Consider the following 27,912-nt stretch of genomic DNA (forward strand, 5'->3'; position numbering starts at 1 on the left):
CAGACTAAACCACCCATGATTCAGAAGGAAACGGTCAGAGACCTTCTACTCCAACTGGACTGTCACAAGTCCATGGGGCCGGATGAGATTCACCCGAGAGTGCTGAGGGAACTGGCGGAGGTGATAGCCGAGCCGCTTTCCATCATCTATCAGCGCTCCTTGTTGACTGGTGAGGTACCAGAAGACTGGAGGCTTGCCAATGTGACTCCCATCTACAAGAAGGGCTGTAAGGAGGACCCGGGGAACTACAGGCCTGTTAGCCTGACCTCGGTGCCAGGGAAGGTTATGGAGCAGATTGTCTTGAGGGAGATCACGCGGCAAGTGCGGGACAACTGGAGCATCAGGTCTAGCCAGCATGGGTTCACGAAGGGTAGGTCCTGCTTGACCAACCTGATCTCCTTCTATGATCTAGTGACCCGCCTGGTGGATGAGGGAAAGGCTGTTGATGTAGTCTACCTAGACTTCAGCAAGGCCTTTGACACTGTCTCCCACAGTATTCTCCTGCAGAAGCTGGCAGCCCATGGCTTGGACAGGTACACTCTTGGCTGGGTAAGGAACTGGCTGGAGGGTCGAGCCCAGAGAGTGGTGGTCAATGGAGCTAAATCCAGCTGGCGACCGGTCACGAGTGGTGTTCCCCAGGGGTCGGTGCTGGGGCCTGTCCTTTTCAATATTTTTATTGATGACCTGGATGAGGGCATTGAGTGCACCCTCAGTAAGTTTGCAGATGACACCAAGTTGGCTGGAAGTGTCGATCTGCCTGGGGGTAGCGAGGCCCTACAGAGAGATCTGGACAGGCTGGAGAGCTGGGCTGAAGCCAATGGGATGAGGTTTAATAAGACCAAATGCCGGGTTCTACACTTTGGCCACAGCAACCCCAAGCAACGCTACAGGCTTGGGGTGGAATGGCTTGAAGACTGTGTAGAGGAAATGGACCTGGGGGTGTTGGTTGACGCTCGGCTAAACATGAGCCAGCAGTGTGCCCGGGTGGCCAAGAAGGCCAATGGCATTCTGGCTTGTATCAGAAGCAGTGTGACCAGCAGGAGTAGGGAAGTAATTGTTCCCCTGTACTCAGCTCTGGTGAGGCCGCACCTTGAGTATTGTGTCCAGTTCTGGGCCCCTCACTGCAAGAAAGACATTGAGGCCCTGGAGCGTGTTCAAAGAAGGGCAACAAAGCTGGTGAGGGGTCTGGAGCACAGGCCTTATGAGGAGCGGCTGAGGGAGCTGGGATTGTTCAGTCTGGAGAAGAGGAGGCTCAGGGGAGACCTTATTGCTCTCTATAACTACCTGAAGGGAGGTTGTAACGAGCTGGGGGTCGGCCTCTTCTCTCGTGTAACTGGTGATAGGACTAGAGGGAATGGTTTCAAGCTTCGCCAGGGAAGATTCAGGCTGGATATTAGGAAATACTACTTCTCTGAAAGGGTGGTCAGGCACTGGAATGGGCTGCCCAGGGAGGTGGTGGAGTCACCGACCCTGGAGGTGTTCAAAGAACGTTTGGATGTTGTGTTGAGGGATATGGTTTAATGAGAACCATTGGTGACAGGTGGATGGTTGGACTGGATGATCTTATAGGTCTTTTCCAACCTTAGTGATTCTGTGATTCTGTGAAATAACACAGATATCCCAATTGCCATTTGTGCTGCTATATACTACATGAGTTTTATGGCTATGACGACACAAAACAAAAGCAGAAATTTAGAGGGTTTTTTTTTGTGAATATTTTAGGAATTTCAAAGTTGGATGGGATTTTAGTGTGTATTTTTTATTCAGTATTTTCAATACATTTCTGCTTGCTGTATAATGAAATCAAAAATTAATCCACTAATCTCGATTTAAAATTCTGAAAATGTTTCAAGTTTCTTCTATGCTTTTCCACGTGCTCTAAGGTGTATTTGTGTAGTAGCTGTGAGAGTCCAGTTGTGTCTGCTTGGAAAAGGGAATCAGCAGTGGTAGGATTATCTGGGTAATTCAGAAAACTGCTAAGAGAATTTGGGAACAGATAACCTCTCACCACAAAAACGAGAGGCCCACGTTCACCTATATTGGAAATCAAAAGAAGAATCACTTGGTGATTTCTTGTGCGGATACGCACTGTAAAAATTATTACTTTTGGAAATAATGCATTGCCTCTAATTGAGAACTGCAATATCAGAATCATTTTTGTTAAGGAATGCACTGAAAATGAACAGATCTGTTTACTGCTTCATAAACAGAGGGTGAAAGAGTCTGTTTTGTAAATATGATCTGCAAATATTTATTTTAAACAGCCTATAGCCTAAACATTCATCTACCCAAGTATTTTTAAATGTCAATTACTACGGCATCAGACAGCAATCTCACAGCTAAAGGATACTTTGAAGAGTTTACCATGTTAAATGCTCTACAGCCGTAAAAGCCTATCTATTAAATGTTCACCATTTGATGCAGTTGTAGGACCTGTGTTGAATTAGCAAGCCAAGGGAAGGGCTACAAACTCCCCTACTGACTGCTAGAATACATCATATAAATTCAGCAGGAAATTTGCCGCAACTTTCAATCTTTAATATATCATTTTAAATTTCTTTTCCAAGCAACCTTGTGGAATGACTCCCATATTTATATTCCCTGCAGACAGCATTAGCATACTGTACTGAACATGATAGAGGTAAAATCCCTAAACATTATAATGGAAGTCTCAAGAATTTAAAGTCATGCAGAATATGAAAGCAAGGGAATGCTCCTTAAATTGCACAAGCTTCTTAAAAACTAATATTGTTGTTTTGTGTTCTGCTTATTTGTCTGTTGGTTTTATGGGACTGCATTTCAAATATTTCTATGTATGCCCATCGGCTAGAAGTTTCATTTATTAAAACAAAACTCAGACCATTTTTGCAGGAAACAAATACATGAGAACTCAGAGAAAACTTGGTGATACAGAAAAAGAAGAGTTAGCTACAGCAGCTACAAAACATTTTAAAAAATTGCAATCTTAATTAACCTCTCCTACTCTCTCATATCATCAAACCTTTTCTGTGTTTTAGGGCAGTAACCACCTACTCCCTCTAAATCACTTTGCTGAAGTCTGCAAATGCTATGTAACATTTATTTTATGTTACACAAACATATGCAAATGCTTATCCATATGTATAAGCACATAGACACACCTCCAGAATAAAACTCAATCCCCTCCATCAAGGTCAGTCTCCTTGGCTTGAACAAGAGCCAGGCAGCGTCCATCCCAAAGAGCCCAGAGTTTCATTAAATAGTGCCTTATGATGAGTGGAAAGGACATACTAAAGTCAGATTATTAATAACAGTAATCTTATACAGGCTAGTTACAGTCACAATAGCTTGATGCTTTTGTCATTCTTCCCCCCAGACCCTAGATTCGTACAGCCTTTCAGCTTTTCCTTGCCCACATTAATACTACGATCAAATTTGTTCGTTAGAAAGTATTTTGTTTATTGTTTGCTTTTCTTTCCCTATAGTCTCAAATTGACCACGTAGATACAGCTATGAGTAATTTTCCTTACAACAGAATCAAAATTATCTTCATGGTCCTTTCGATAAGCTCATTTCCTTCTTTCTATATAAGAACTAAACAAGCTGGGCTCTGTCTTCTGCACACTCAATCTGATGCAGAACATTACGTCTAGGTGCTTAAGTATTTTCTTCATTTTCACACAAATGTAAAAGTGTTTGTGCTGCTTCAGTCTGAGATGCTATCACGGTTCAGGATGCTTTCTTACACCTGCTTGCTCATCTGACACATTTTTCTTTCATCCATGGAACAGTTCGTGGAATTGCAATAAATACCTGAGGAGCTTTGAGTTCTTGAGGCACTCTATTAGAAATGCAGCCCCTCAAGATATCTCACTTAAAACCCATCCTCTGCCTTGCTGTTTTCAGTTCTTTACTTTAGTGATGCCTGACTTTTTGGACTAGTTGACCATTCAGCCTTCAGTCTCTACTGCCATACAGAGTAAAGACAAAGACTTATTTTGAATGGCAGGCTTCAATATTGTTCAATGACTATTATGACTACCTTCACAGATAGATACGAAGATCAGTTTAATCTGGGAACAGTACAAAAAATTTTACAAGCTTGGAAAACATTACTTTATAAACTGAAACCCTATATATATATATATATTTCCCCAAGATTCAGATAATTAACGTGAGCACTATTAACATTTGTGCATGAAATAAAAAAATAATGACACAAAATGTTGCAAAAGACACAAATAATATCACCAGTCATCTCTGGAATGGTTCTCATCCATGAGAAAGATAAAATCCAAGCGTATGGACTTTCCTGGAAATTTCCCACACTGTTTCAAGAGACATCTGTTCAAAGCAGAAATGTAGGGTAAATGTCTGGAGGGATAAAAAAAAAAAAAATCTGTATCTGCCTTATTCCCCCTATAGATTACACTATTTAGAGCAGTTTCTTTGGAACAATATTTGACCTCTTTTGCTTGCATGGTACATGGGGCCTCATTGAGAAGCACTGCATCAACTCTGAGTCCTTTCCGCTAGGAGCAGATGTGGACATTTAGTTCAGCTTTATGTATCTGCAGACACGGACCCACATTTAACTCATTTGTCCCACTTAAATCAAGCACTTGTTATGAAGGGACATCCCCTCCCACCCACGGCAGCCTGATACAGACTACTCAGTGAACAAATTTCATTTCTATGTCAATATAAGGACAGCATATTGTACTGATCAAAACCACATTAAGCACTGCCACATTCGCAAACAGAAGCAAGGTTTTAATTTGAATGCCAGTTTATATTTCCATTATTTGACTTCCTCACTATTACTCTCTCTTCCCCTCCACCCCCCTTTTTTTTTTTTTTTTTTTTAAACTCAAAAGCTACTGAGTATATTTATGTTCACAGATTTTCACTGGAACAGATTGCCCAAAGAGGTTGTGGATGCCCCATCCCTGGAGGCATTCAAGGCCAGGCTGGATGCGGCTCCGGGCAGCCTGGTTTGGTGGTTGGTGACCCTTCACATAGCAGGGGGTTGAAACTAGATGATCATTGTGGTCCTTTTCAACCCAGGCCATTCTATGATTCTATGATTCACATTAATTACATTCTCAGCTATTCCAAAATTATTAGGCATCATTGCAAGGTGGCAGCAAATTAGGGTACCAGAATAATTTGTTCACCAGGCATATTTGCTGCATTTCTTCCCCTAGGTTACAAACACTGGACCTCAAGATGTGTATTCATACAACCTTTATCTCCAAAAGTAAACTTGCCTACCAGTCCCATCAAGTTCCTGCAACTTTATCATAATATCATTACTTGTAAATTTATGGTTTTTCTTCCCTTTGTCTAACATTATTTTTTTCCATATCAGTACCTTTCTGTTCTAAATCCTTCTGAGTCAATTCTGCCTCTATTTTCTCTCTTTTTCTCATTACTCACAATCTTGACCTCGCAAATTGTCAGTCCCTACTTTTCTGCCTTTCACAGCCAACTGTAATTTTTCACTCTCAATGCATAAACCATGCACTAATTCAGTTTCTCACAAACAGCCAAAGAGCTTTGACCAGCTCAGGTTTATTCTGGACACACACAAACATCTGAGATCTGCAAGAGAGGTGGAAGGGCTGCAAGAATTGTCAGTAGTGGCTGCCTTAGAACTCCTAATTTACAGGTGTTTTGTCAAGTTTCAGCTCTGAGATTTCATCTTGGCTTGGGAAGAAGAGGAAGATCTCTGTTGCTTGTTTTAAGAACAAAAATACAGGACATGGGAAAGGGAGCTTGGAGAGAGTACTGAAAAGTGGCATTTGACACGTAAGGTGGAAGTTGATGCTCAAAACATACATTCACCTGAAGAGGATAGGGGTCTTTTTAGAAGCTGTAGGGGAAAAACGGTTCTCAGGAAAGCTTTCCCCATGCTTGTGGCAGAGATAAGTCCAAAGAAACTGAAGATGATGCTGAGAATTTCTCCTTCATCTGTAAGTCATGTCAGTAAATACCTGAATCCACTTCAATTGTGAATACAGGAAGACAACGCATCTAAAAATATTCAACTACATGCAGGAATGGTCTGTATGGCCCACACTTCCCTTCCCTAGTCAAGCAGGACACATGATACAGAATGCACATGCTCTGCAGTATTTGATTCAATGGATATGAAGACCCCAAAGGGGATGGGATGGCTATTGAGAGCTCCTACAAGTTTCTGCACAAGTGATGCTGGAGAATAGGAAAAACACTGCTTCAATAGAGATGTGGCTATCTCCTACTGCAGTCCCCAAAATGGAAGTAGTAGTATTGGCTTGTGTCCTACAGGAATGAGGAGCAATAAGATTAAATGAGAAGAAAGTCATAACTAGTAATAGAGCTGATAGGTTTTACCACAAAGGAAAAAAAAAATCCCTTATGCATTTAATAAGAGAGATGGGAATTGAGGCAGCACCAGTGGTCATTTTACTTTATACAGAGCATTTAAAAGCTAAGCATGATTCAGCAGAATACTTCTCTGGAGATTTTAAGCCTCTGATTTGAAAGGATGGAGCAGAATATTTCTGATTCCACCTGCTGCCAGCCCTTGGCAGACCCTGTAGTGAAAGCCGATGGCTGGAAGCCAGTGGGACTGATCTGGTCTGGGAGCTGAAGGGATCCTCCATGTTGTGATAGGAGGAGAAACATGGGTGACAGCAAACTTCTTCCAGGATTCAGCTCACAGTGAAACAAAACGTGATCTGAAGAAAGAAAACTAGAAGACAAAGAACAGCAACAACTGAAGGACAGAACAGAAAGTCAGGTATGGGCAAGCTGTTTTGCTTAATAGCTTCCTTAAGGTACTACAGTCTTCTAGACATGAAAACAAAATCACTATGTGAGGACGAGCTGAGAACGATGTGTTTTATCCAACAAGCTAGAGAGAAAAAAGGTTTGCATGGTTGGGGTTCTACCTCCTGATACCTGAAGCCCCAGTTCTCTGCCTCAGCAGTCGTGTTTGTCAGATTAGTCTTTTTATACCTCCTCTATCTGTTTACATGCAGGAATATTTCACATAGATATACTGAAGATAAGTAGCAAAGAAAAAATAGCGGAATTTCAGAAATATCATTGTACTGTAAGCTTAGTACTTTAGAAAGTGCCTAGCATATTGGATAGGTGTCAAATAAATTGAAAGTAATAATATGATACATTATTCCACATGAGCCAAAGTTCCTTGGAAATACTGTTAAGATAACAAAAATTGTATTAGTTTGCCATTTATACTGCAAGCCTGGGCTTGTAAATAACCATCCTAACAAACCAAGCCAGCACTCTCTTTTTATATTGCTGGGGAAATAATATTATTGAATAAATAACATCGCTTCACTTCAACAAAGAAAACCAAAGCCATAAAAGTGTCCTAGTCAAATTCATTCTGCACAGAATAACTGGTGTGGCCACTGAACAACTGGTACAACATGGTGTAACAGTTTGAGGCAGGCAAATAAAGATCCAGCTTAAAGGATATATCATATTCAGGACTTCACTGAAATAATTAATGCTTTTGAGATTCCTCAGAGAAACAGCTGTCCAGCTACATGATTTTTTACATGCAGAACAGGTAATTATAAATACAAATGTTATGTCAAGCTGATAGAGACATGATATATGAATGTAGCATGTCTTCTTATGGAGTATTTACAGCTATAAATGAGGATAAGTGTCTATTTCCATAGTAGAACGTAAAACATACTTTTTAGAATGTTACTTGCTAAAATGAAAGTTCCAGAAATACATAATTCAGCACAAAGTAATTTGTGCATTTAAGTGAGTACTTGGCATCATTGAGCTCCATGGGGAAGGCTGTTACACAACTCAAATGGCAAATATTAGAACTGCACTTGAGTAAGTATCCCTGGAAACAGAGCTATCTCAAAACAGGAGGAAAACCCCTGTTAGTGTAAGTTCTTGAAGGTTTTTGTTATTTAAATCACAAAGTTTATTTCTACCCTGGTGTCCTTCTAAGCATGTAAAAACAGAGAGAAAAAAGGAAGTTTTGGTGTAGGTAAGTCTTTCTCCTTCTGTCACTGTTAAATGTGGATACTTCCTTCTGTTATACAGTTTCACTAATGTAATTATCCATGCCACATGATGAGCTTGCTATCTAAAAGCAATTCTTTGACGCACTTAGAAATGACAAAGAAAGGTCTTTTCTGGGTCCATCAATGTTTCATATTGTCATTAATGACCGAGGTGACAGAACATGGACTACAATTATTAAATTTGGAGGTGACACCAAGCTGAGAAGCACTGAAAGTACTCTGGAGGGCAGAATAAAAATTCAACATGATCCTGACAAATTGCACTTACGTCCTCAAAAGGAAAAAAGTAGCAAGATGCTATCCAACAGGGTCATGTGCAAGATGTTCAGTCAGTCAGGAATAACCAGCTATAAAACAGAATGAGTAGTAGCTATGCAGAAAATCTGCAAAAAGAAAGAGTTCCAGGGGCTTTTGTGAATCACGGACTGAACATGAATCATCAGTGTCACCCAGCTGCGGAAAAGGCAAGCACTGTCTTCAGATGTAGAAACCTAACTGTAGCTAGGGAGACACTATGTTCAGAATGAGCAAGGTCTCAGTTTGAGCACCGCAGTCTTTTTGGCATTCTGTATCAATAAAATAGGCGTTATCTAGAATGGATGCAAAAAAGATCAAAGGCAGATATTAAGGTAATCAATCAGTCAGTAATCTACAGAAAACAAAAAAACAATCAAACAATTGGAACAAAAACAAACAAAAGATAATAATCCATCAGTAGCATAAGCTTAGAACCATAGAATCACAGAATGGCTGGGGTTGGAAGGGATCTCAAGGATCACCAAGCTCCAACCCTCCCTGCCACAGGCAGAGTCACCAATCTTCACATTTAATACTAGACCAGGCTACCCAACCTGGCCTCGAACACCTCCAGAAACGGGGCATCTACAACCTCTCTGGGCAGCCTGCTCCAACATCTTACCACTCTCATAGAAAAGAACCTCCCCCTGATATCCAACCTAAATCTTCCCTCCCTCAACTTAAAATCACTTCAAACCATAAGCTTGGACACACTGTAATTATGAGATATACCAGAGAATTTGGCTAGGAAAATAGACAGAATGGTTACCCACATCCTGGTCTTGCTGCAAAACTCCAGAGGAGGAACCTCCAAAAGAGATCCTTCCCCACTGGTAGTCAGCTCTTAAATGGGTCTAGGAGAGGTGGAGCCAGGCTCCATCCCTTCCGGCAGCACAGGGGAATTGCCTTCAGCTGTGCTCCCATGGCTGACTCGTTGCTTGCCACAGGTGATTGATCAGAGGTTCAGGCCGTGATTCAGCAGTTCCCATACAGTTGATTAAACTTCCAAAATTTGAGAAACAAAATGTTAGAATAGATTTCCTTGAGAAATCTTCAATTCAGGATAAGTTGATGCGTCAGGAACAACAAAACTGATCTGCTTTAGGGTAGAAAGGTAGACTGCACAAATTCTAAAATCCATTGTACTTCCATGAACTAAGAAAGTTTATTTTTGCAATGACTTTTCCAGGCATGACCAACTGAAAGCTTCACACAAAAGAAATCATGGAATTTTCTTTCAAGTTAGGTTATAAATATGTTTTATATTTTTCAACAAGGCTGGGTTAGACAGGAGCCTCCTAGAAAAATATTATCTATGATGAGGCTCCAAAATAGTCATGGACTGAGACTCAAACCTTCAAAAGTTCTTGAGAAATCCAAATCTCAAAATTGGAGTGAGAATCCATTTCAGCTCCTGAGGATCTTTAGAAGAGCAAAAAAAAAAATGACTTTAATTCCTGGTTATCCTCTATATTCTAAAGCAGCATCAGGAAATTATAACTTTTTAAAAGCAAAATGAAACATACAATTTAAAAGATGTCAACAGAATGACAAAGTTGGGCATCTAAAATAAGCTTCACTGTTCTATTAGACTACTAGTGTTTAAAACAGAAATGAAATGGGAAAAAAATCGCAGAAAATTTGAAGTCTCTTACGTGTATTCTATGATCTTGACCAAAAATCTCCATTTTCAGATAGAAAATTCCTAGGTAGGAATTAAATCCCACTTAAGAGAAATGTATTATTATTACTGTATCTACACAGTCTATATTTTGATAGAGCTGACTGGATTACAAATTTCATATGATGATGATTGTTTCTCCTAGGTAAAATAACTTTTTGTCCTTACAAACTGTCAAGAAAAGCTTACCTATAGACAAACCATATTCAGTTAGCCTTGCCATGATGTGAAAATGCTATTCTCTAGAATTCTAATGCAGATTAAATAAAGACAAGGCAAGAAGGCGAATATAATTTTACTGCCTCCTGTAGTTGCTAGAATGGTCTAATCTATGTTCTGTAGGGAAACATCTGGGAAACCTGCTCTAGGATCAAAAGTAAGAAGTGCAGTATATGCCAGACAGCAAAGGGAGAAGAATGTTCTACAATTCCTGCAACTGATAGATTAGAAATAAACCATGAAAATGGTTATAGGGAAAATTTCACTGTATATATGAAAATAATTATTTATATTTAATATATAGCTACAGTTGTGGCATTTGAAATGCAATATCTGTCGTAACATTCACCATTTGATTCAGATTTCAATGGCAGCTCCCCGGTAATGTTGCATTTGAAATGTCTGAACAGAGCACTTAGGGAAAATCCAGTCAGCAAGAAAAAATAAGATGTGAATGTGAATGTGCTTGTGAGCCATCCAAGTAACGTGCTGAAAGTCTTTGTCCTTGACAAGCAGAAGGAAAAGCCAAACACCTGTCTGCCTCTTCTCCATTATCTATCTTTTTAATATCAAACACCACTGCACTTCAACAGATACTTCTGTCTGTAAACACACCGAAAGAGAGCAAATGCCCACATACGACTGCATTTTGTAAATTTCATGCAATCATATATATTTTTTAGAACGAGCCTGTAATGGGAAAGCTAGCAATTTGTTTGGGGATCATAAATCCAAAGCTTTATCTACGTTCATATTTTATCTTCCTGTTAGCATGAGCAGATTTTCCAAACCAGAGAAAAAATACAGCTGATTTTACTTCATGAGGAAGCTGCATACTTGAGGCACTACTTGATCATACGAGTAGGATACGGACACAGACTTTGACTGGATTACTTCTGAACAAGGGCTTGCAGTGGGAAAACTGTACGGTGCAGCAGGGAGATGCGTATGGTACCCCTCTCATTAATACTGTGCTCATACCACCAGAATGAGCTGCTGGATTTTAAAGGCTATTAGCTGTAGGAGCGCTGCAGCAGCTAGTTAACCAGATCCTTCTCCTCCTTTGTGCTCTCTTCTTTAATCAGAAATCATGGGCAACAATCTTCCTAACATTTCTAAACTGGATCCTTCACTGATAGGTGCAGGTGAATGGGGAAAAATGTGCTGTCGTATAGTTTGGGCGGGGGGAAGATCTTCAGCTGCATGCTCTGCTTTTACTAAGAGGTGCACAAGGTCTCTGCAATACTGGAATGGAATTTTTGATGAAGTGCCTGGTGGCGAATTTGAAATACTAGCCTGGGGGCCCCGATGAGACATAATTCATTCCAGTAGCTAGAACAAATCCAGCTTCTACATCCATTCCTCTAAAGTCATTATTGACCCAAGGGAAAATGCTAGCCTTAAGCAAGTTTTAATAAAGACTCTGGTGGAGTAGTTTCTGTAGCACTAAATGCGATAATGAGAAACAAGCCACTTAGCTGCAATAGACCTAGGACCTGTATATAACCTAAAAGCCAGTTTTCTAAGGTTCTTGGGATTCTTTCCAGAGATGAAACAGACATCCAAAAGAGATTTAATTACCTTGCTGGCTAATTTGTTACATAAAAATCAGTCAGGCTTAAATGGACCAATATTCTGCTTGTCTTATATGAGCATAATTTATTTTAATACTGTTTCTGTGAAGTAAAAATGTCCACAGAGTAATAAAGTCTGGGTTGAAAACTGAGGATTTTACTAAACCAATAAAAGTGTGAACATCTAAATCTGGTCTTAAACACTTCTATCCCTTGGAACTTTTTGCAGTTCATTTTAAGCAATAAGTTTATATCTGTTTCTGATCATAAGAGCTACTACCAAATAGCATCACTGATGCTACAAACTGTGGTAGTTGGAAAGTTTCTCACATGATTACTGGAAATGCTTTATGGAAGAAGTAAATAAACAAAAGCAACAGCAACAACAGAACTGCAATGCAGCATGCATTCTTTTCAAGTTAGACCTGCATTTCATTAAAACAATAATTAAAATATTATTAACTGTTCCTCCCTCTGCCCCTTTTTAAGCACCAACTGCAAAATAAAACCTTGGTAGACAGTGAAAGCGATTAGAAAATTAAACTACAGTCTTTATACAGAGAGTTAGAGAAAAGATCCTTTGTGTGACTGTTATGATCATTAGTCTCTATCCCAGGCAGAGCAATCACAACCTTTTGTGCCTGCTGACGTCTGGCATTCACTCACAGAGAGATGCCTTGTTTTACGCCTTCACATTCTACACTCAAGTATGTTGTGAAAGTCAGCAGAGGAAAATGGAGAAACAGCCTCCTCTCTGCGGATGTTTTAATAATAAAATTGATGGGACAGAACTGAAGCACAAAGGGGAAAATGAGAAAATCCACATCTCCAACTGTAAACCCACGGTCCTGCTCTTCTCCTCATCCAAGACAGTCTTCATCATCGCTGTATTCATAAACAAATATCATTTAAACTTTTAAAAAGTTTACTCTAGAATTTAGTGCGTATAGGGAAAGTAAATACTTTGACAGAAAGGATGGGGTAGGATGGGCTGTCTGATTTAGTCATCAGACTCCAAGCTAGTGTGTGTTGTATTTTCTGCCATTTGTTTCACATGAGAAGTAAAAATAGAATAGGTACTCAGCCTTTTTATGAAAACTCCTAAAATATTTTTAAAAGTTATGGAGGAATCAGTATGTGCTTTATGATCCAGGAGAATTGGTGCTTATGGGCCTCTTTTCACACCCCTACCCCCCTTTTTTTTACTTTTTCTTTTTTTTCTTTTTTTTTTTCTTTTTGGTACTATTTGAGTTCAGATACTATGCAGTGATTTCAATAAAAGTAAAATTGAATCACATTTCTTTGAAACTCTTGGCCGTTTATATAGAAAAGATGCAGTGGCGGGGGGGGGGGGGGGGGGGGCACAGAAAATATTTCTAGTTTGAATGGATATTAAATGTCAAGAAGACTGGAGTTGCCATCTACTGGAGTGTGCAAAGAATGACAACTGACATGTAAAAATTCTGCGCTGAAGGCATTAGTCAATGTAACAGTTTAGATGTATTGTGTAATGCTCCTAAATAAAAAATAATAAAGGAGACCTCCAAAGACAAGGAATTATTCTCCAGTTTTAGCTGCTGAACAAGTCAGGAGATGCATGAGGAAGCAGTGCTGAAACAATCTCATTTGCCTAAGTCTTTTATCCACGTTCAGCAAAAGATTATACTTATCGCTTCTCATCAGAGCACAGATAATTCCACTTTCCAGCTTCAAAAGCACAAAACAATGTTAGAATGTGAAACACAGAGAATGGTAAATTCTTCAAATAGGGGTATCTAATCAGAGCCACGATTTGAAATCACCACTTCTTCATACAAGAAAATATCACAGAATATCCTCAGTTGATGAAACAATGACAGACATAACGCCAATCTTCTTAGAGTTGCTTATCATCAGAGACAGATACTCAATAGTCACTGTGCAGTTGCAATAATATGCAGGAAGTTCACATGCAAGAAAAATAGTTTTTACTCTTCTGCTTGTAGATGATGTAGTTTTCTACATATAACTCATGTAAAAAAATACCCCTGTTATTTATATACGGAAATTCATAAAACAAGTTGTTTACAGCAGGACAGGTAGACAAAATAGATGTCTCTGTAACAGGTCAGAGAAGACAAGAAAGCAAACAAGTCCTTGAAGTGTTATGAATGAAATTGCACAGAATTAGCAGGAGACATGATGTCAATGACAGCTACAGTCTGGAAATTCAGCACTTTTGTAGACACGAGCACAACGTGTCCCACCTCACAAGACCAAAACCTACGTAACACCAATTCACATGCATTGGGATGTTTTGAAAGCAGTTCTGTATTTTCTCAACTATAGTGAAGATGTTTATTAGTCTCTTATTAAACATTTTATACGAAGTGACAGGACAGAAGTCTCTGACATGTGAACTATGTTATTATGATTAATGGAGTTCATACAGAAAGGGTTATTTCTCTCGAAAACGTCAGATTGAATAATTACTGGAATTAATCCCAAAGGGCTTCAGAAAATTTTCTGCCCGGTTTCAAGTCACATTTTTATCACATTTTTCTTTTGACTAGAGGGCAATCTTTAATTGCAGTTTTAAGTAAAACAAGTACTGTAAGCAATTCATCAAACATTATGAAAACTGATGTATTTTTCTAACAGTCCTTGAAAGCAGCTAATTCACTTTTTATCATCGTCTCTAGGCAATATAGCAAAATCCAATCCATAAACTGGTTCTGTTCTGCCTCTGAAACAAAAAAGCATCCTGTCCATATATTTTATGCATCATGTTAGCTCTAGAATATCCTGGAATTGATATATTGGAATATTACTGGCAATATTATTAAGATAAGTAGGGAACAGATGATAGCATTATTTGGTCTCTTGGATTTCTGAAATCTAATCAGTATTTAATGGACACAATGGTGCCAGAAAATCCAGAAAGTCAAAGAACATATCTCAAAAGACTCAGCTGAATGTGCTTCAGGGAAGTTTCCCAAGGTCACCGTTACTTTGTGATGCTGCAGAAGCATCCAGCAGGATCCACGATCCACCAGACTGAGGACCATGGAAAAGAAGCATCGATCAAAGGCATGGAGTTGTTTTATTTATGTTTTTTGTTTGTTTGTTTGCTTGTTTTTGTATGCCCTATGCGATGGAGTGATAACTGCTTTTGTAGCTGCTATCAATACTATATAATTGGATGGAAGGTAAAGAAGTAAATACCACCCAAATCTCATTTGCTGCCTCTGGGCTTACAGAAGCTTTATCCCATTCCATCATCAAAGACTTCTGAAGCTCACTGCCTTCATGGTCCTCACGGCCAAGAAAACAGCTTGAAGGAGCTTCTGCTGACCTCATGTCAGTGTGTGGTCCAAGCTCAGCTAACAAAACAGGCTGAAGAAAGACATGACCAAACCTCAGTTTTACAGGCTGCTTCTCTGGTACAATTGTAAATCACTTATTCTTATCTAGCTATTATTGCCTTGAACAACCATGCTGTGTTGATTATTGTCACATTCATTAGCACATAGCAAAAACAGACTCCTGCTATGCAAGGTGTTATACAGGAAGAGACAAACCTTGAGATCGAGAGTTGGAAACAGAAAAAACAACACATTAGATATAGGAAGAGTAAGGTCATAGAATAAGGGGAAAAAAAAAAAAAAAAAAAAAGGAATGCAAATAGAAGTAGCAGAGTGAGGATCAGGACACATAGTATAGCTTTCAGGATGGTATTTTTTTTTTGAAAGCTGCCTACCTTTAAGTGCCTCTTACTGCTCAGCAACTGAATTCTAACATATTCAGAACACTACCACAGCTCCCTTAACCACTTATAGTTCTCTACTTGCTCTTTCCCTAAATGGCCCCACTTGAGCAATGTGTGTGATGATGGCAGAATATGTTCCAGGTGGATGAAGGACAATACTGGGGCGATTTGATAGCAGCATCTCTGCCCAACACCTACATGGATGGAGGGAGAAAGGGATTCTGCACAGGTGGGTACAACACGCTGTGGGAAGTGAACCCTCAGCCTGCATTTATAGATTATGCTGAAGAAGGACATAAGGATCTCACATCATTCATTCGTCACATCATTAGGATTGCTCTTTGCCATATTACTGATATAATCATGAGAGACAGTTACTCTTCCACAGCCATGTGTGCAACATACAGCATCCAATTAAACACCTTTTGAAAAACAAAAATCTCTAAATAATGGGGAAAGATCTACAACACATCTTGAGCCACAGGCATTTCACAGATACTGACCTTTGATTCTGATTTAGAAGCTCTAACTAATAAAGCTTGGCACTACACCAAATCTGAAGAAAAAATCAAGCACTCTCTTGTCAAATTATAATTAATTTGCACTACAAAAAAAGAGCAGAAGTAAGCCAAGTGTTCTTTAAAAATGGTCTCCAAGCACAGAAAAATATCCTATATCTTGAAAAACAGGCTGATCATTTCCTGTCATTTTGAGCTGATTGTGTTTTTCCACTTGTTTAAAACATAAATTGAGTCTTAAGGAACAATAAGTTCTTCACATAACATGAATATTAAAGAATTAATATAACAGCAGTACAAGAAATCCACCATTTCAACTCTAAAAACATATGTAAAGTGTAGGTAATGTACATCTTTATTATTGTATGTCTGTTCCTTAAACGGTTTACATACTCCTTTTATAGCTTCTCAGATAAATTCAGGATCTTCAGGTGTGCTCATTAAGTTAAGTGCATCTTTCTATACATTTAGAGAGAGCAAAGGATCAACACAAAGCTCTGATTACATTGTAATCAGCCTTAAGTATAGACAGACACGTTGAAATGAAACTGAACAAGAGGCAGGAAGGCTCCATTAAAAACTAGCCGTTGGTTCTCAACAAATTGGTTTAGCTGTTGAGCAAGCCTAGGTGTGTACCAATACATATACAACACACATTTTGCACCTCCACCTTACAAATATGCTTGGTATTGCCTCATTATTTTTAAGTTGTTTATAAAACAGGTCAGGTTATCCTCTATTTTAAGAAGGTGTGACATCTTTTGTTATGCCTTTAAATATGTCCTTCTGAGACTCATAACCCATGATTATTACTCTTAGACATTACATCAGTTGCAAATAATACGTAATTAAGCAATAAATATTCCAGGTAGTCAACCAACCGTCTTCTTTAAGTTTGCAAAAATTACAATGACTTCTATGTGAAATGTGAATTTTCGACCTGTTCAATGCTTTGTGAATTCTGCGTAATGATTCAGATTCCCTCCAATGTCCCAGTAAAATGTAACACAAAACCAACCACAATTTCAACAAATTTTAGCCTGAGTTTTCCCTTCAGATTATGGATCTCATCAGAGCAGAAGGAGGGAAACATAAAAATACTACCTTCTTTAGCTGCCAAGATATACCAACAAGCACACTGAGAATAACTGATAATAATACAGTCTGCCAAGGAGCTGACTGCCTGCTCTTAGGCACTCTGCTATAATCCTCGTGTAGCTAGTGATAGGACTAGAGGGGATGGCTTCAAGCTGTGCCAGGGGAGATTCAGGCTGGATGTTAGGAAATACTACTTCTCTGAATGAGTGGTCAGGCACTGGAATGGGCTGCCCAGGGAGGTGGTGGAGTCACCAACCCTGGAGGAAACATTCAAGGAACATTTGGATGTTGTGTTGAGGGATATGGTTTAGTGAGTACTATTGGTGATTGGTGGATGGTTGGACTGGATGGTCTTGTAGGTCTTTTCCAACCTTGGTGATTTTGTGATTCTGTGAATCCAGCATTTCTATGATTCCATATTTAGCTCATATTGTTCTGGTCTTAAGTAATTTCAAAAGTCAGAACTAAGAACATCCATGCAGCAGGATCCAAAAGTACAGTTTCCCAGTTTCCTCACGATGACTCCTTTGGAGTCTGTTAGGATGATACCCTCTGTGATGGAAGAAAACTGCCTTGGAGGTGGTGGTATTAGAACTAGGTGATCGTTGAGGTCCCTTCCAACTCAAGCCATTCTATGATTCTGTGATAGGATTCTATGATTCTAAAAGTCTTTATTGGATTCCAAAATACTACTTTAGCAGCAGCTTCAGCACCAATCTACATTTGTTTTAGTAAGGTACCTACAGAGGCCAGCATAAGATTAGTTATTTTTATGACTGTACATTAAAATACGTTTGGAAAAAAAAAAGCAAAAGAAATGGATTAGGAACAAAAATTTGTCTACAACTGAAATGAACAGATTTTCTGCTCTGGGAAAATTTTCCAAGAGCAGTTCATTCATTTGTAAAAAGACCTTCCAGGAGATTGCCAGGAACAGCTTTTAACTTGTTCATCCTAACTTTTAATAATTCATTTCAGAAATTCCTCTTCATTCTATTTCCCGCATCTTAAAAGTTTGAAGTGTTTACTGCCACCAAAGGTATGTCCTCGATAAAAATGGTGACCTGTTTTGCATCAGGATGCAATCTCCATGTAATACATATGACTTCTGGCTTGTTGGTGTGGCTATATCTATGTTCCCAACTGAGACCTGTCATTTTTTCTGAGTGACACAAGTCATTCCAGGGGAGCGGAATGTAGCATCAATCTAAGTCATGGGCACAAGACGGTTTCAAACCATAACTAACTTGGGTACTCTGGACATTTTTCATACTCCTACACAACTCTGTTATTCTGCCACTTTGTGTGTTTTCATAGCTGAAACATTATTCAACCTCTCTCAGGATGGCTGAATCTAACGATAAAATAACTAACCAAACAACCAAAACAAAGTGGTTTCCACAGTCATCTTGGGTTAGCTACATCCAAGTAAGAAAACAGAATTATTTCAGTGAAAATCAGTCATGAAAAACAAATAAGAAAGCAGTTGGAATCATAGTTTATTAAAAACAAACAAAAAAAAACCTTACAGATGAACTAAGAAAAGTGGAAGAGGACAAAGCAGATACATTCATGTGTATGGATAAGCTATGAACATCTCTGTCCTTAAGCTAACTGGAAATCAATTGCATTCATTCACTGGCACATCCAGAAATGCCTGGGAAGCTCTTGAAACAAACCCTTCTGGGGTGCCTAGCTTAACATTTTTGATGGTGGAACTAACTGATTTCCAATTAACTATGACTAACTAAAACCATCAGAAATGCTAATCATTGTTCTCTACAAATACTTCCTCCTAAACTTCCCAAGACATTTTTGGAAGTATAAATTAGGAAGAGTTAATTGAAAACAAAGGTAAAATAATTCACTTTACATGTGAAACAAGAGTTTCAACTAGGTGGTAACCTGAATGTAGCACAAACCTTTGCTTGATGAGGATGCTAAAATGATCTTCAAGAATATGATGACTAATGAAAAATGATAGTACTTTTATAACAACTCATTTTTTCCATTATACCTAGACATTCACAACCAATAACATTGCCCAATGCTTTGACATCACATTCAGAAATTCATAGGCAATTTTCACTGATACCTAAGAGAATCTGTAACTCTATGGCTTATACACATATTCTACAAATAATGAAAAGGTGAGAGAGGCTCTTCATCTTACCACTGATGTATTTTCCTGAGAATGGACATTTTTGCACTTCATTGGCAGTTCTACAGATAGGTCTCTTCTGAGTGACTTTACAGAGCTATACATGAATATCTGCTTTTGAATATGGCTGATGATGATAACAGAGTGGCTGTACTGAGAGATAAAAAGTGTTTATTGCATTGTCAAAAACAATAAGATGATTTACATAAGAATATCTACTGTTTAAATGCAGTATCAAATCCAACGTTGTCTTTCTGTACTGCAAGAAATGAATGGCAGTTATGACTCTTTCTTTGGTATTGTGAGTGTCTGGGACTATTTTGGTCAAGAACTTGTCTAATACACTTCATTTTTGCAATTCCTAAAAAAGACAAGTTATATAGGTGATGGACTTCTTATTACCTGAAACCCTGAATTCTATATAGAAGGGAGAGCTGACCAAATGCCAGGGATGGCCAGGATACGAACATAAGAGAAATAACAGCTTTAATTTGCTTTACTTGGAGTCACATCTCTTCCTTCTCTTTTCTGTTTTTAAATGTTTCCTTTATATGAAATGCTATGGTTCAGTGCACCTGAAAATTAAAGACTACTTTGTAAGATCAGGCTTTGAGTCTGTCCATTCATGAAAGGAAATTAAAATCACTACTAGAAGCCCCACTTTTTATTATACTGATAGAAACCACTCAGAAAATACCAGAAGGAAGAGGAATACTCATTACTACATGCGTACAATAAACAAGACAATTTATGGGTGGCAGTGGTGGTTAATGCATTGCAACGTGTACATATATATTTAGACATTAGGGTCAATATTCTGATTTTACTCACCCTGTTCCAACCCTCTTAAACTTGAGATGACTCCAATAAATGGCTTACCAGTAAAAATTTCTAAAACTTTAACTCGAGTTGCTCTTCTATAACCTACTTTACATTGATTTAATCAATCTCTCTTAAGTACTTAGAAACTTAGTTTGTGCTTCTTAAGATTGGTTTATAATAGCACATTTAATAAGGCTAATTTAAATCCACTAATTTATAGAGATTTGCCAGAGGCTTTGAAACTTCAGAAAATGTGTAAACTTGACAGTTTGGCTGTGATAACAGCTCAAAGAGTGGAAATTAAGCCCTTTGTGTTACAATCAAGTTCAAAATGGATTCCCAGTTCCATAACAAGAAGAAGTACATTTCAAAAAGTTTAAAAAATATAGAAGAAAACAAAATTTACAAAGGTATTTCAGGGCTAAGCTGAACATTCACCCATGTTTGTCTGTTCAGATTCCCATGCCCCATTTCTTGCACTTGGTCATCACTCTGCCTCAGCATCACAGCTCCCAACATACGCTGAGGTCTCTAGTTTAAAAACTACCTGTTTTTAGGATTGTTTTCTACAAACACATTTTTGGATAAATAACAGCAAAATCTTTCATGCAATATAGCTCTGACAGAGCTGTGAGATTCTGCTTAGGGCCATTAATTCTGGGTTCCTAATTCTAGTTGTCAGCCTTCCAGCTAATGCTAGATAGGTTTTCTACTGTCTGTTCTAATTTCTACCACTGGTAACCAAATGATAATAGATTATATGCCAGCATGGCAATAGGCAGATTGGTTAGGGCACAAAATGTATCCCAGGCGATTGCAAGAAGCATCACAGAAAAAAGAATTCAGCTCTTCACAGTGATGTATCATGGAGTTTCATCTCTTAAAGCGAAATGCTTCATTTTATACGCAGTATTTAGATGGTAACTAAGAGATCATTATCGTCATCTGATTTGCAGAAAATGTCAGCTTTCCTTGAATACAGAATGGAAATTTTTAGGGCTAGTTTGGGAGTTCTATGCCCAAACCGTTAAATGGGAGAGGGCAGTAAGATCCACCTCAACAACACGTACAGGATTGCAGTTTTTAAGGGATACAGCCTCCATGCTGTGAAGCTTTGTTCAGTATTCATAAAGTTAAAAATAGTCCTTTCTTTTCCCCTTACTAATTGCATCAAAATATTTGGAAATGCAAGCTAGAATGCATTATTCTTGCACACAGGTGTTTTTAATCACTTCTCCTGATTCTATGCTCTTTCTCCCCGTTCTGTGATTGCTTTCCCTCCTTCTTCTGTGTATTGAGAAACAGAATTAAGGTGTACTGCAACCAGTGGACACTTGCATAAACAGCCTGCTTTGAACAAGACAGCACGATCTTGGGAGAGGGAGAACACATTTGGCTCTCTTACCCTACTACAACATACAAGAGGTTCATACAATATTAAAGCATCACATTTTTCTTTGAGACCCCTGAAATGTGAAAAGCAGAAGGATGTGAATGAATAAACCAGATTGGAAGCACTAAAGTGCATCGATTCCAGGGTTCTGAGACTGCAGACTGACTGCTTAACATTTGTCATTTATTTAAGAGTGGTTTGAGCAAATACATTTGTAATGAATCTCTTTCAGTGATTTTTCTTATGAACGAGAGGCTAAGTTTACCAAGACTTCTGTAAAACAACTTCTACTGCATCAAATTACTGCATTCCTTGATCTATACCAACACACACACAGACAGCAGCCAGCCACGCTCACACACATGCAAAGCTCCAGCATTCCGTACCTCTGCAACAAATACTTCAAAAAAAGAAGACTTAAATATTAACATGGCTATGAAAAAGAAAGGAAATGTAACACTTTTGCCCTGCCTCCAGTACTTTGCAACCGATTTCGGCTTAAGGAGAAAATCAGCACTATCTTCTGCAATACTTGTATTTCCGAGCGAAACTTCTTCACAGAGGATTCATGCAGGATCGTGAGCTGTCAGCTCTGATCGCATTCATCAACACACAGCCTTTAGATTCTATTTCATAACAGGAAAAGAAGATGGCCAGCGTTTTCCTGACAGAAGTAAGTATTGTACGTTTTTCAGTCGGTAAAAATTGGAGTGAGAGCCCATTGCCGACGCATTTCCCATTGATAATGAGGGCTGCAAATTACCAGGCAAAAATTATTTTGGTGCACGGAACAAAAAAGCAACACAATCTGCAGAACTTAGGAAGTGATTGGGTTTTCCACCCCTTTTTGCATGCTGCTGACATAGTCAGAGGAACCTATATGCTGATCTGATGCCGAAGGCACGGTATTCTTTATGCTGCAAGAATAATAGATAGTTTTGTGTGCCGTAGCATACACTGCAGGGAAAAAAAAAAAAAAAAAAAAAAAAGCAAGCCTTTAGGAAAGGCATGTGCTGAACACACACAGAGAATATGCAGGATGGAAAAAGACCAAATGTAATTAAAGCTTATAGGAAAGCAGACGTTCCTATTTGCAGAGCTCTGGCTGCATTTCTATGAGAAAGAATGCACAGAATTTCAAATCATCCTCTATTTAGACAATGTCAGAATAAAAACACATTCCGCACCCCCCCCCCCCCCACCCCTCCCTTCAACCCCAAAGTCTCCGAAAGGCAAACATCCTCAGATTTACAGAGAAAAAGCAATCCGATGACACTGCTTTACATATTCCTTCCCAAACCAAGAAATCAAGTATCTCCCTGTCCCCGGCTAATGGCTTATACATTCAGACTTTAAACAAAAGCAAATAATAATAATAATAATAAAGAATCCTAATTCTCAAGCTTCCTACTTAGCACTGCCTCGCTGTTGATGATTTGTGCGGCTGTGTGTGCGTGCGTGTTTGAGAAATGGAGAGATAGGCTTAAAGTATTTTCCATTTCATCAAAGAGCATATATTACTTTCCCGGTTCGCTCCAGCGTTTGGTTTTATGCCCACCCCTTTTCCATCTGCCCATGTCTGAGATGCACAGTGCAGGCGTACAATCATGAGCAGCTTACGACACTCAGTGAACACTAGGTGCCTCTGCATGCTCTACCAACATACTGCTCGGCTGAAGGGAAAGGATTCTTGCTGTCTCTCTGCTCTAAGCATCACCTAACAAGCAAAGCGAACAAAGAATGGGAAATAAAGCTACCCTTAGCCGGTCAGTGAATGCATGGTAATCTCTCTATGGAGTAAAGGTTGTGCCGGTCAATGGTCGTTGCAAATGATGGACATTAAACAGATTGCCAAATCCTGTGGAGTCGTTAGTAAAGAGTTTGGAGTTTTTTTCACGCCACAGTGTTAACTGCAGAGAAAAGGACAGAGGGAGAAGGAGAAGATCAAGCTCATGCACATAGTTCTGAAACTTGCAGGTCCTAGGAGTCAGCTAAAAGCTAGCTGGACAAGCCTTGAGCTCTTTGAGCAGAAGCGAAGTGAGACATTGTGAGCTTGCCAGCCTTGCACAGCTCTGAAAGGGACCGAATTTGTAGCACAGAGGGGTCTTTTTTAGCTCTGCATATAATTAGTCCAAACACAAAGGAAGCAACTGAATGGAGGTTGTCACTCTCTGGAAAAGGGTGGGTAAGACACTTTTTAATTAAATTCTTTCATGAAGAAAGATTTTTTTTTTCTTTGCTGCAGCCTTTAACATGAACAAAATCACTATCATTTTACCTTTGAATGTCTGTGAACTTTAATGCTGCGCAGCTCCTGCATGCTGTAAAGTGAAATATTTGGCTCTGTGTTTGTTCCGTTTGCTGTTTTGCTTTGGTCTGGGCTTTTTTTTGTTGTTCTTGTTGTTGTTTATTTTCTTTCTTGTTGCTGTTTTTCCTCTTAAATAAAATATGATGTAGAATTTGAAAAGATTCAATGGACATTCTCGAGCATATTTGGAAATATTCTTGCTAATGGATTTCCTTCTTATCGGTCTCTGTTTAAACTGGCTGCTGAGGAAGCCCCCGGGGTTGATATTGTGTACGCTGGGTATCTTTTCTAAAATGCTTCCAGCCGTGAATAGTGGGTGTCCACAGCTATGTCGGTGTGAGGGCAGGCTTTTGTACTGTGAATCACTGAATCTCACAGAGATGCCTCGCAACCTGTCGGGCATGATGGGCTTGTCTCTGCGGTACAACAGCCTTTCAGAGCTGCATGACGGACAGTTCACAGGGTTAATGCAGCTCACGTGGCTCTATCTGGATCACAATCACATTTGCTCAGTAGAGGGGAATGCCTTTCAAAAATTGCGGCGAGTTAAGGAGCTCACCCTGAGTTCCAACAAAATCACCCAACTGCCCAACAACACGTTCCGACCCATGCCAAACTTGCGCAGTGTGGATTTATCGTACAACAACCTGCAGTCTCTGGAGCCCGACCTATTTCACGGGCTGAGAAAACTCACGACTTTGCACATGCGGTCAAACGCCATCAAGTTTGTGCCGGTGAGAATTTTTCAGGACTGTCGCAGCCTGAAGTTTCTAGACATAGGATACAATCAGTTAAAGAGCCTGGCTCGAAACTCTTTCGCGGGCTTGTTTAAGCTCACCGAGCTGCACCTCGAGCACAATGACTTGGTGAAGGTGAATTTAGCCCACTTCCCCAGGCTCATCTCCCTGCACTCGCTCTGCTTGCGACGGAATAAAGTCACCATCGTCGTCAACACTTTGGACTGGATATGGCAACTGGAAAAACTGGATCTCTCTGGCAACGAAATCGAATACATCGAACCTCACGTCTTCGAAAGCGTGCCTCACCTCAAGTCCCTGCAGCTGGACTCCAACCGGCTGACCTACATCGACTCGCGCATCCTGGACTCCTGGAAGTCTCTCACGAGCATCAGCCTGTCGGCCAACACCTGGGACTGCGGCCGCAACGTCTGTGCCCTGGCCTCATGGCTGAGCAACTTCAAGGGCCGCTACGACAGCAACCTGCTCTGTGCTACACCCGAGTACGCACAGGGCGAGGACGTTTTGGATGCAGTCTATGCTTTCCACCTGTGCGAGGACACAGTCGACCCCACCAGTGTCAACACCCTGTCCCCTGTGACCAACAACAGCGACCAAATGTTTGGCTACGGTTCGGCCGCCGCCACGGCCTACGTGCCAGAGGCCGACGAGGAGCCGACGACGTACGCCATCACCGTGACGCTGCCCGGCGAAGGCGCGGAGAACGCCGTGCAGATTCACAAGGTGGTGACGGGGACCATGGCACTGATTTTTAGCTTCCTCATCGTGGTTTTAGTGTTGTACGTCTCTTGGAAGTGCTTTCCAGCCAGCATAAGGCAGCTAAGACAGTGCTTTGTAACACAGCGCAGGAAGCAGAAGCAGAAACAGACCATGCATCAAATGGCTGCCATGTCAGCCCAGGAGTATTATGTTGATTACAAACCCAACCACATCGAGGGAGCCCTGGTGATCATTAATGAGTACGGATCTTGCTCCTGTCACCAGCAGCCAGCAAGGGAGTGCGAGGTGTGATTTGCCTTGGGGATTTACACAGTGTGCAACCAAATAGCGGCGCGCAGACGGGGAGCAGAGTGGGGGGTTTGTGGGGCTTTGCTGAGGATTTCGTGGGCACTCCTCTGCTGAAATCACAGGAGGAGCTGTCGGCAGAACTTGATATTTTAGCTTTATCATGTCTTAAAATCTTCAGGACAGCCAATCTTAAGATTTCCTATGCTAATACTCCCTTTGAAGATCTGTCAATATTCAGGAAACTGAGAGTGTAAAAAAGGTACTGATTATTGATCTTTTGTAAACTAAGGAAAATGTTTAAAATAAAAAAAAATAGCATTTACAGTTTTTACAGACTGGTGTATATTACCTGAATTGTTCCCTGTATACAAAATGCAACAGTTTAACCTTTTTTTCTCTTCATACTGAGTGTTGAACCGAAAGCCTGGGAGCAAAGAAGCCACATCAAATAGGCTGATAAAAATTAACCCAATGGCTTCCCGTTGTAATTAGTGCACATTCACTTCCATCATTTTACTGGTGATATGAAGCATGACACCAGAATTCTATTTGTGTTCCTGCGCTACCTGTAACTGGATGTTAGTGCAGCCAGTGCACTCCAGAGGGGCTGAAGTTCTGCCCATGCCCTAGGACTGCGTGTCAAAGGGGTTTTTAAGCACAGCTCACTTGTATGTTGCTGTAAGAGCCATAAAAACTGCATCGTAACCCCTAAAAGTATATATATATTTTTTAATCAAAATGGATCATATGGCAAAGTCTTGTAAAGAAACGAATAAGTGAAATGCTGCTGAAAAAGTGCTAGTCATCATCTTCTTTAAAACAAAAAATATGAGAAAACCCTAAGTGTAAGGGCTTTTGCTAGCATTTCCCACTTCTATGCTTGCTCTGAGCTATGACCAGAGCAAAGAAACCTTTGCTTTATGCAATGTAGAGCCACACTGAGAGGCAAGCAGGAGCAGTTCAGTGCTCAGTGGTGCAACCTGTGCCTGTCTGGGGCTGTGAGTGGGACAGAGCTACCCAAGCATACTTCTGGGTTCTCTGGCATATGCTAGCAAAGCTCGCCTTGTGTCCCTCACTGCCCTCACCAACAAAACAGCCTGAAACCCACACAGAGGCTGAAAGCATAGGAACCCTCCCTACCAATGACTGATCCATGGGATTTATGGGTATGAACAGTGATTTGATAATGTAGAATCACACGGCTGCTTTATTCTGATTGCCCTTAAATAAAGGCTTCCTTTCCTTGTATTTTGGATTTTTCATTCTAGTACATGAATAACCTACTGCTTGATCTTTCAAACAACTCCCCTCATACTAATGAAGGTGAGGCAGTTTTATAACACCAGGCAGAGCATCTTAAATTTCTCTCCATATAGCATAACATGCTAATAAAATGCTGCAGATAGAGAACCAGGAAACATTTTTTTTATGCTTTGTACATATTTCCCTATCCCTAAGATGCAAGAGAGGAAAACTCCAGAAATCTAACAGAAATTTTAATAGAACATAGAGGGTTTTTTTCTTTTTTTTTTTCTCTTTTTTTTAATAGCATCCAAGTGCTATCTACTCTTAAAAGGATACAGCAGTCTTATAAAGAAGAGATTACGCACAGCTCATGTAATTTTTTTACTGCATAGCAGCTTTTTAGCTGCTAATTTTAACCATAAAGAGTGAGCTTTATATTTTTCCTAACTGACACTATTTTTAAGGGGTCAAAACTTATATCTTCCTCTACTTCGTACATACATCACTCTGTTTAATATTAAATATGATATAGCCTTCTAGTAAAATACATATGTATATATATTTAAAAAGGCTGTAATGTTATCAATGAGATCAATGAGAATATGCACTGGGAGAGGATTCTTCAGGGGAATTTTAATAAAAACAGACTTTTTAAATCAAAGCCACTGAAAAATTACCCCCAGGTTTGAAACAAGCTGTCAAACTGGCCCTTTATCTGCTTAAACAACTGTACATTTCTATTTCTTTGCCTCAAGCACACAAGGGCCTGATTCATCCCCAAATTATCAATATAGGGACTCTCAAGAGAGGAACTTATGAGCAAAGGTACTGTAGGTAACAGGAGAAATTACTTCATGCCATGCTGAGACCAGAAATGTGTATTTTCCCCTTTAAAGCCCTCTCTGAAATCAACACAGATCTAAGGTTAACTTTGGACTAAGTTATACATTCCTCAAATCAACATCCAGCACTGCAATCAGAAGGACTGATTACAGCTAAATGCCAGAAAGCTTCCAAATCCAACCAAGACTGTT

At 39.7% G+C, this 27,912-nt stretch overlaps 2 protein-coding genes across 5 annotated transcripts in view; one reads left to right on the forward strand and one right to left on the reverse strand.

Moving 5' to 3' along the window:
* The window catches only part of CTNNA2 (catenin alpha 2), a 465,672-nt gene that overhangs the window by 129,370 nt on the left and 308,390 nt on the right, over positions 1-27,912 (reverse strand). The window contains exon 1 of one of the 4 annotated variants that reach the window (XM_090139885.1): positions 22,971-23,101. The exons of the other annotated variants lie outside the window; for them this stretch is intronic. The gene's annotated coding sequence lies outside the window, so the exon portion shown is untranslated. Of the gene's footprint in view, positions 1-22,970; positions 23,102-27,912 lie in introns of those variants that run through there. 4 annotated transcript variants of the gene reach the window in all.
* On the forward strand, positions 23,853-25,880 carry LRRTM1 (leucine rich repeat transmembrane neuronal 1). The gene has a single exon (XM_031588182.2). The coding sequence runs from the start codon at positions 24,071-24,073 to the stop codon at positions 25,634-25,636; it is 1,566 nt and encodes a 521-aa protein (XP_031444042.1). The 5' UTR covers positions 23,853-24,070; the 3' UTR covers positions 25,637-25,880.

This window comes from Phasianus colchicus, chromosome 4 (assembly GCF_987193195.1).
Source record: "Phasianus colchicus chromosome 4, bPhaCol1.hap1.1, whole genome shotgun sequence".
NCBI classification, from domain to species: domain Eukaryota; kingdom Metazoa; phylum Chordata; class Aves; order Galliformes; family Phasianidae; genus Phasianus; species Phasianus colchicus.

Coding starts and splice junctions, on each gene's coding strand:
- LRRTM1 (XM_031588182.2), top strand. CDS start 24,071: ATGGATTTCCTTCTTATCGGTCTCTGTTTAAACTGGCTGCTGAGGAAG.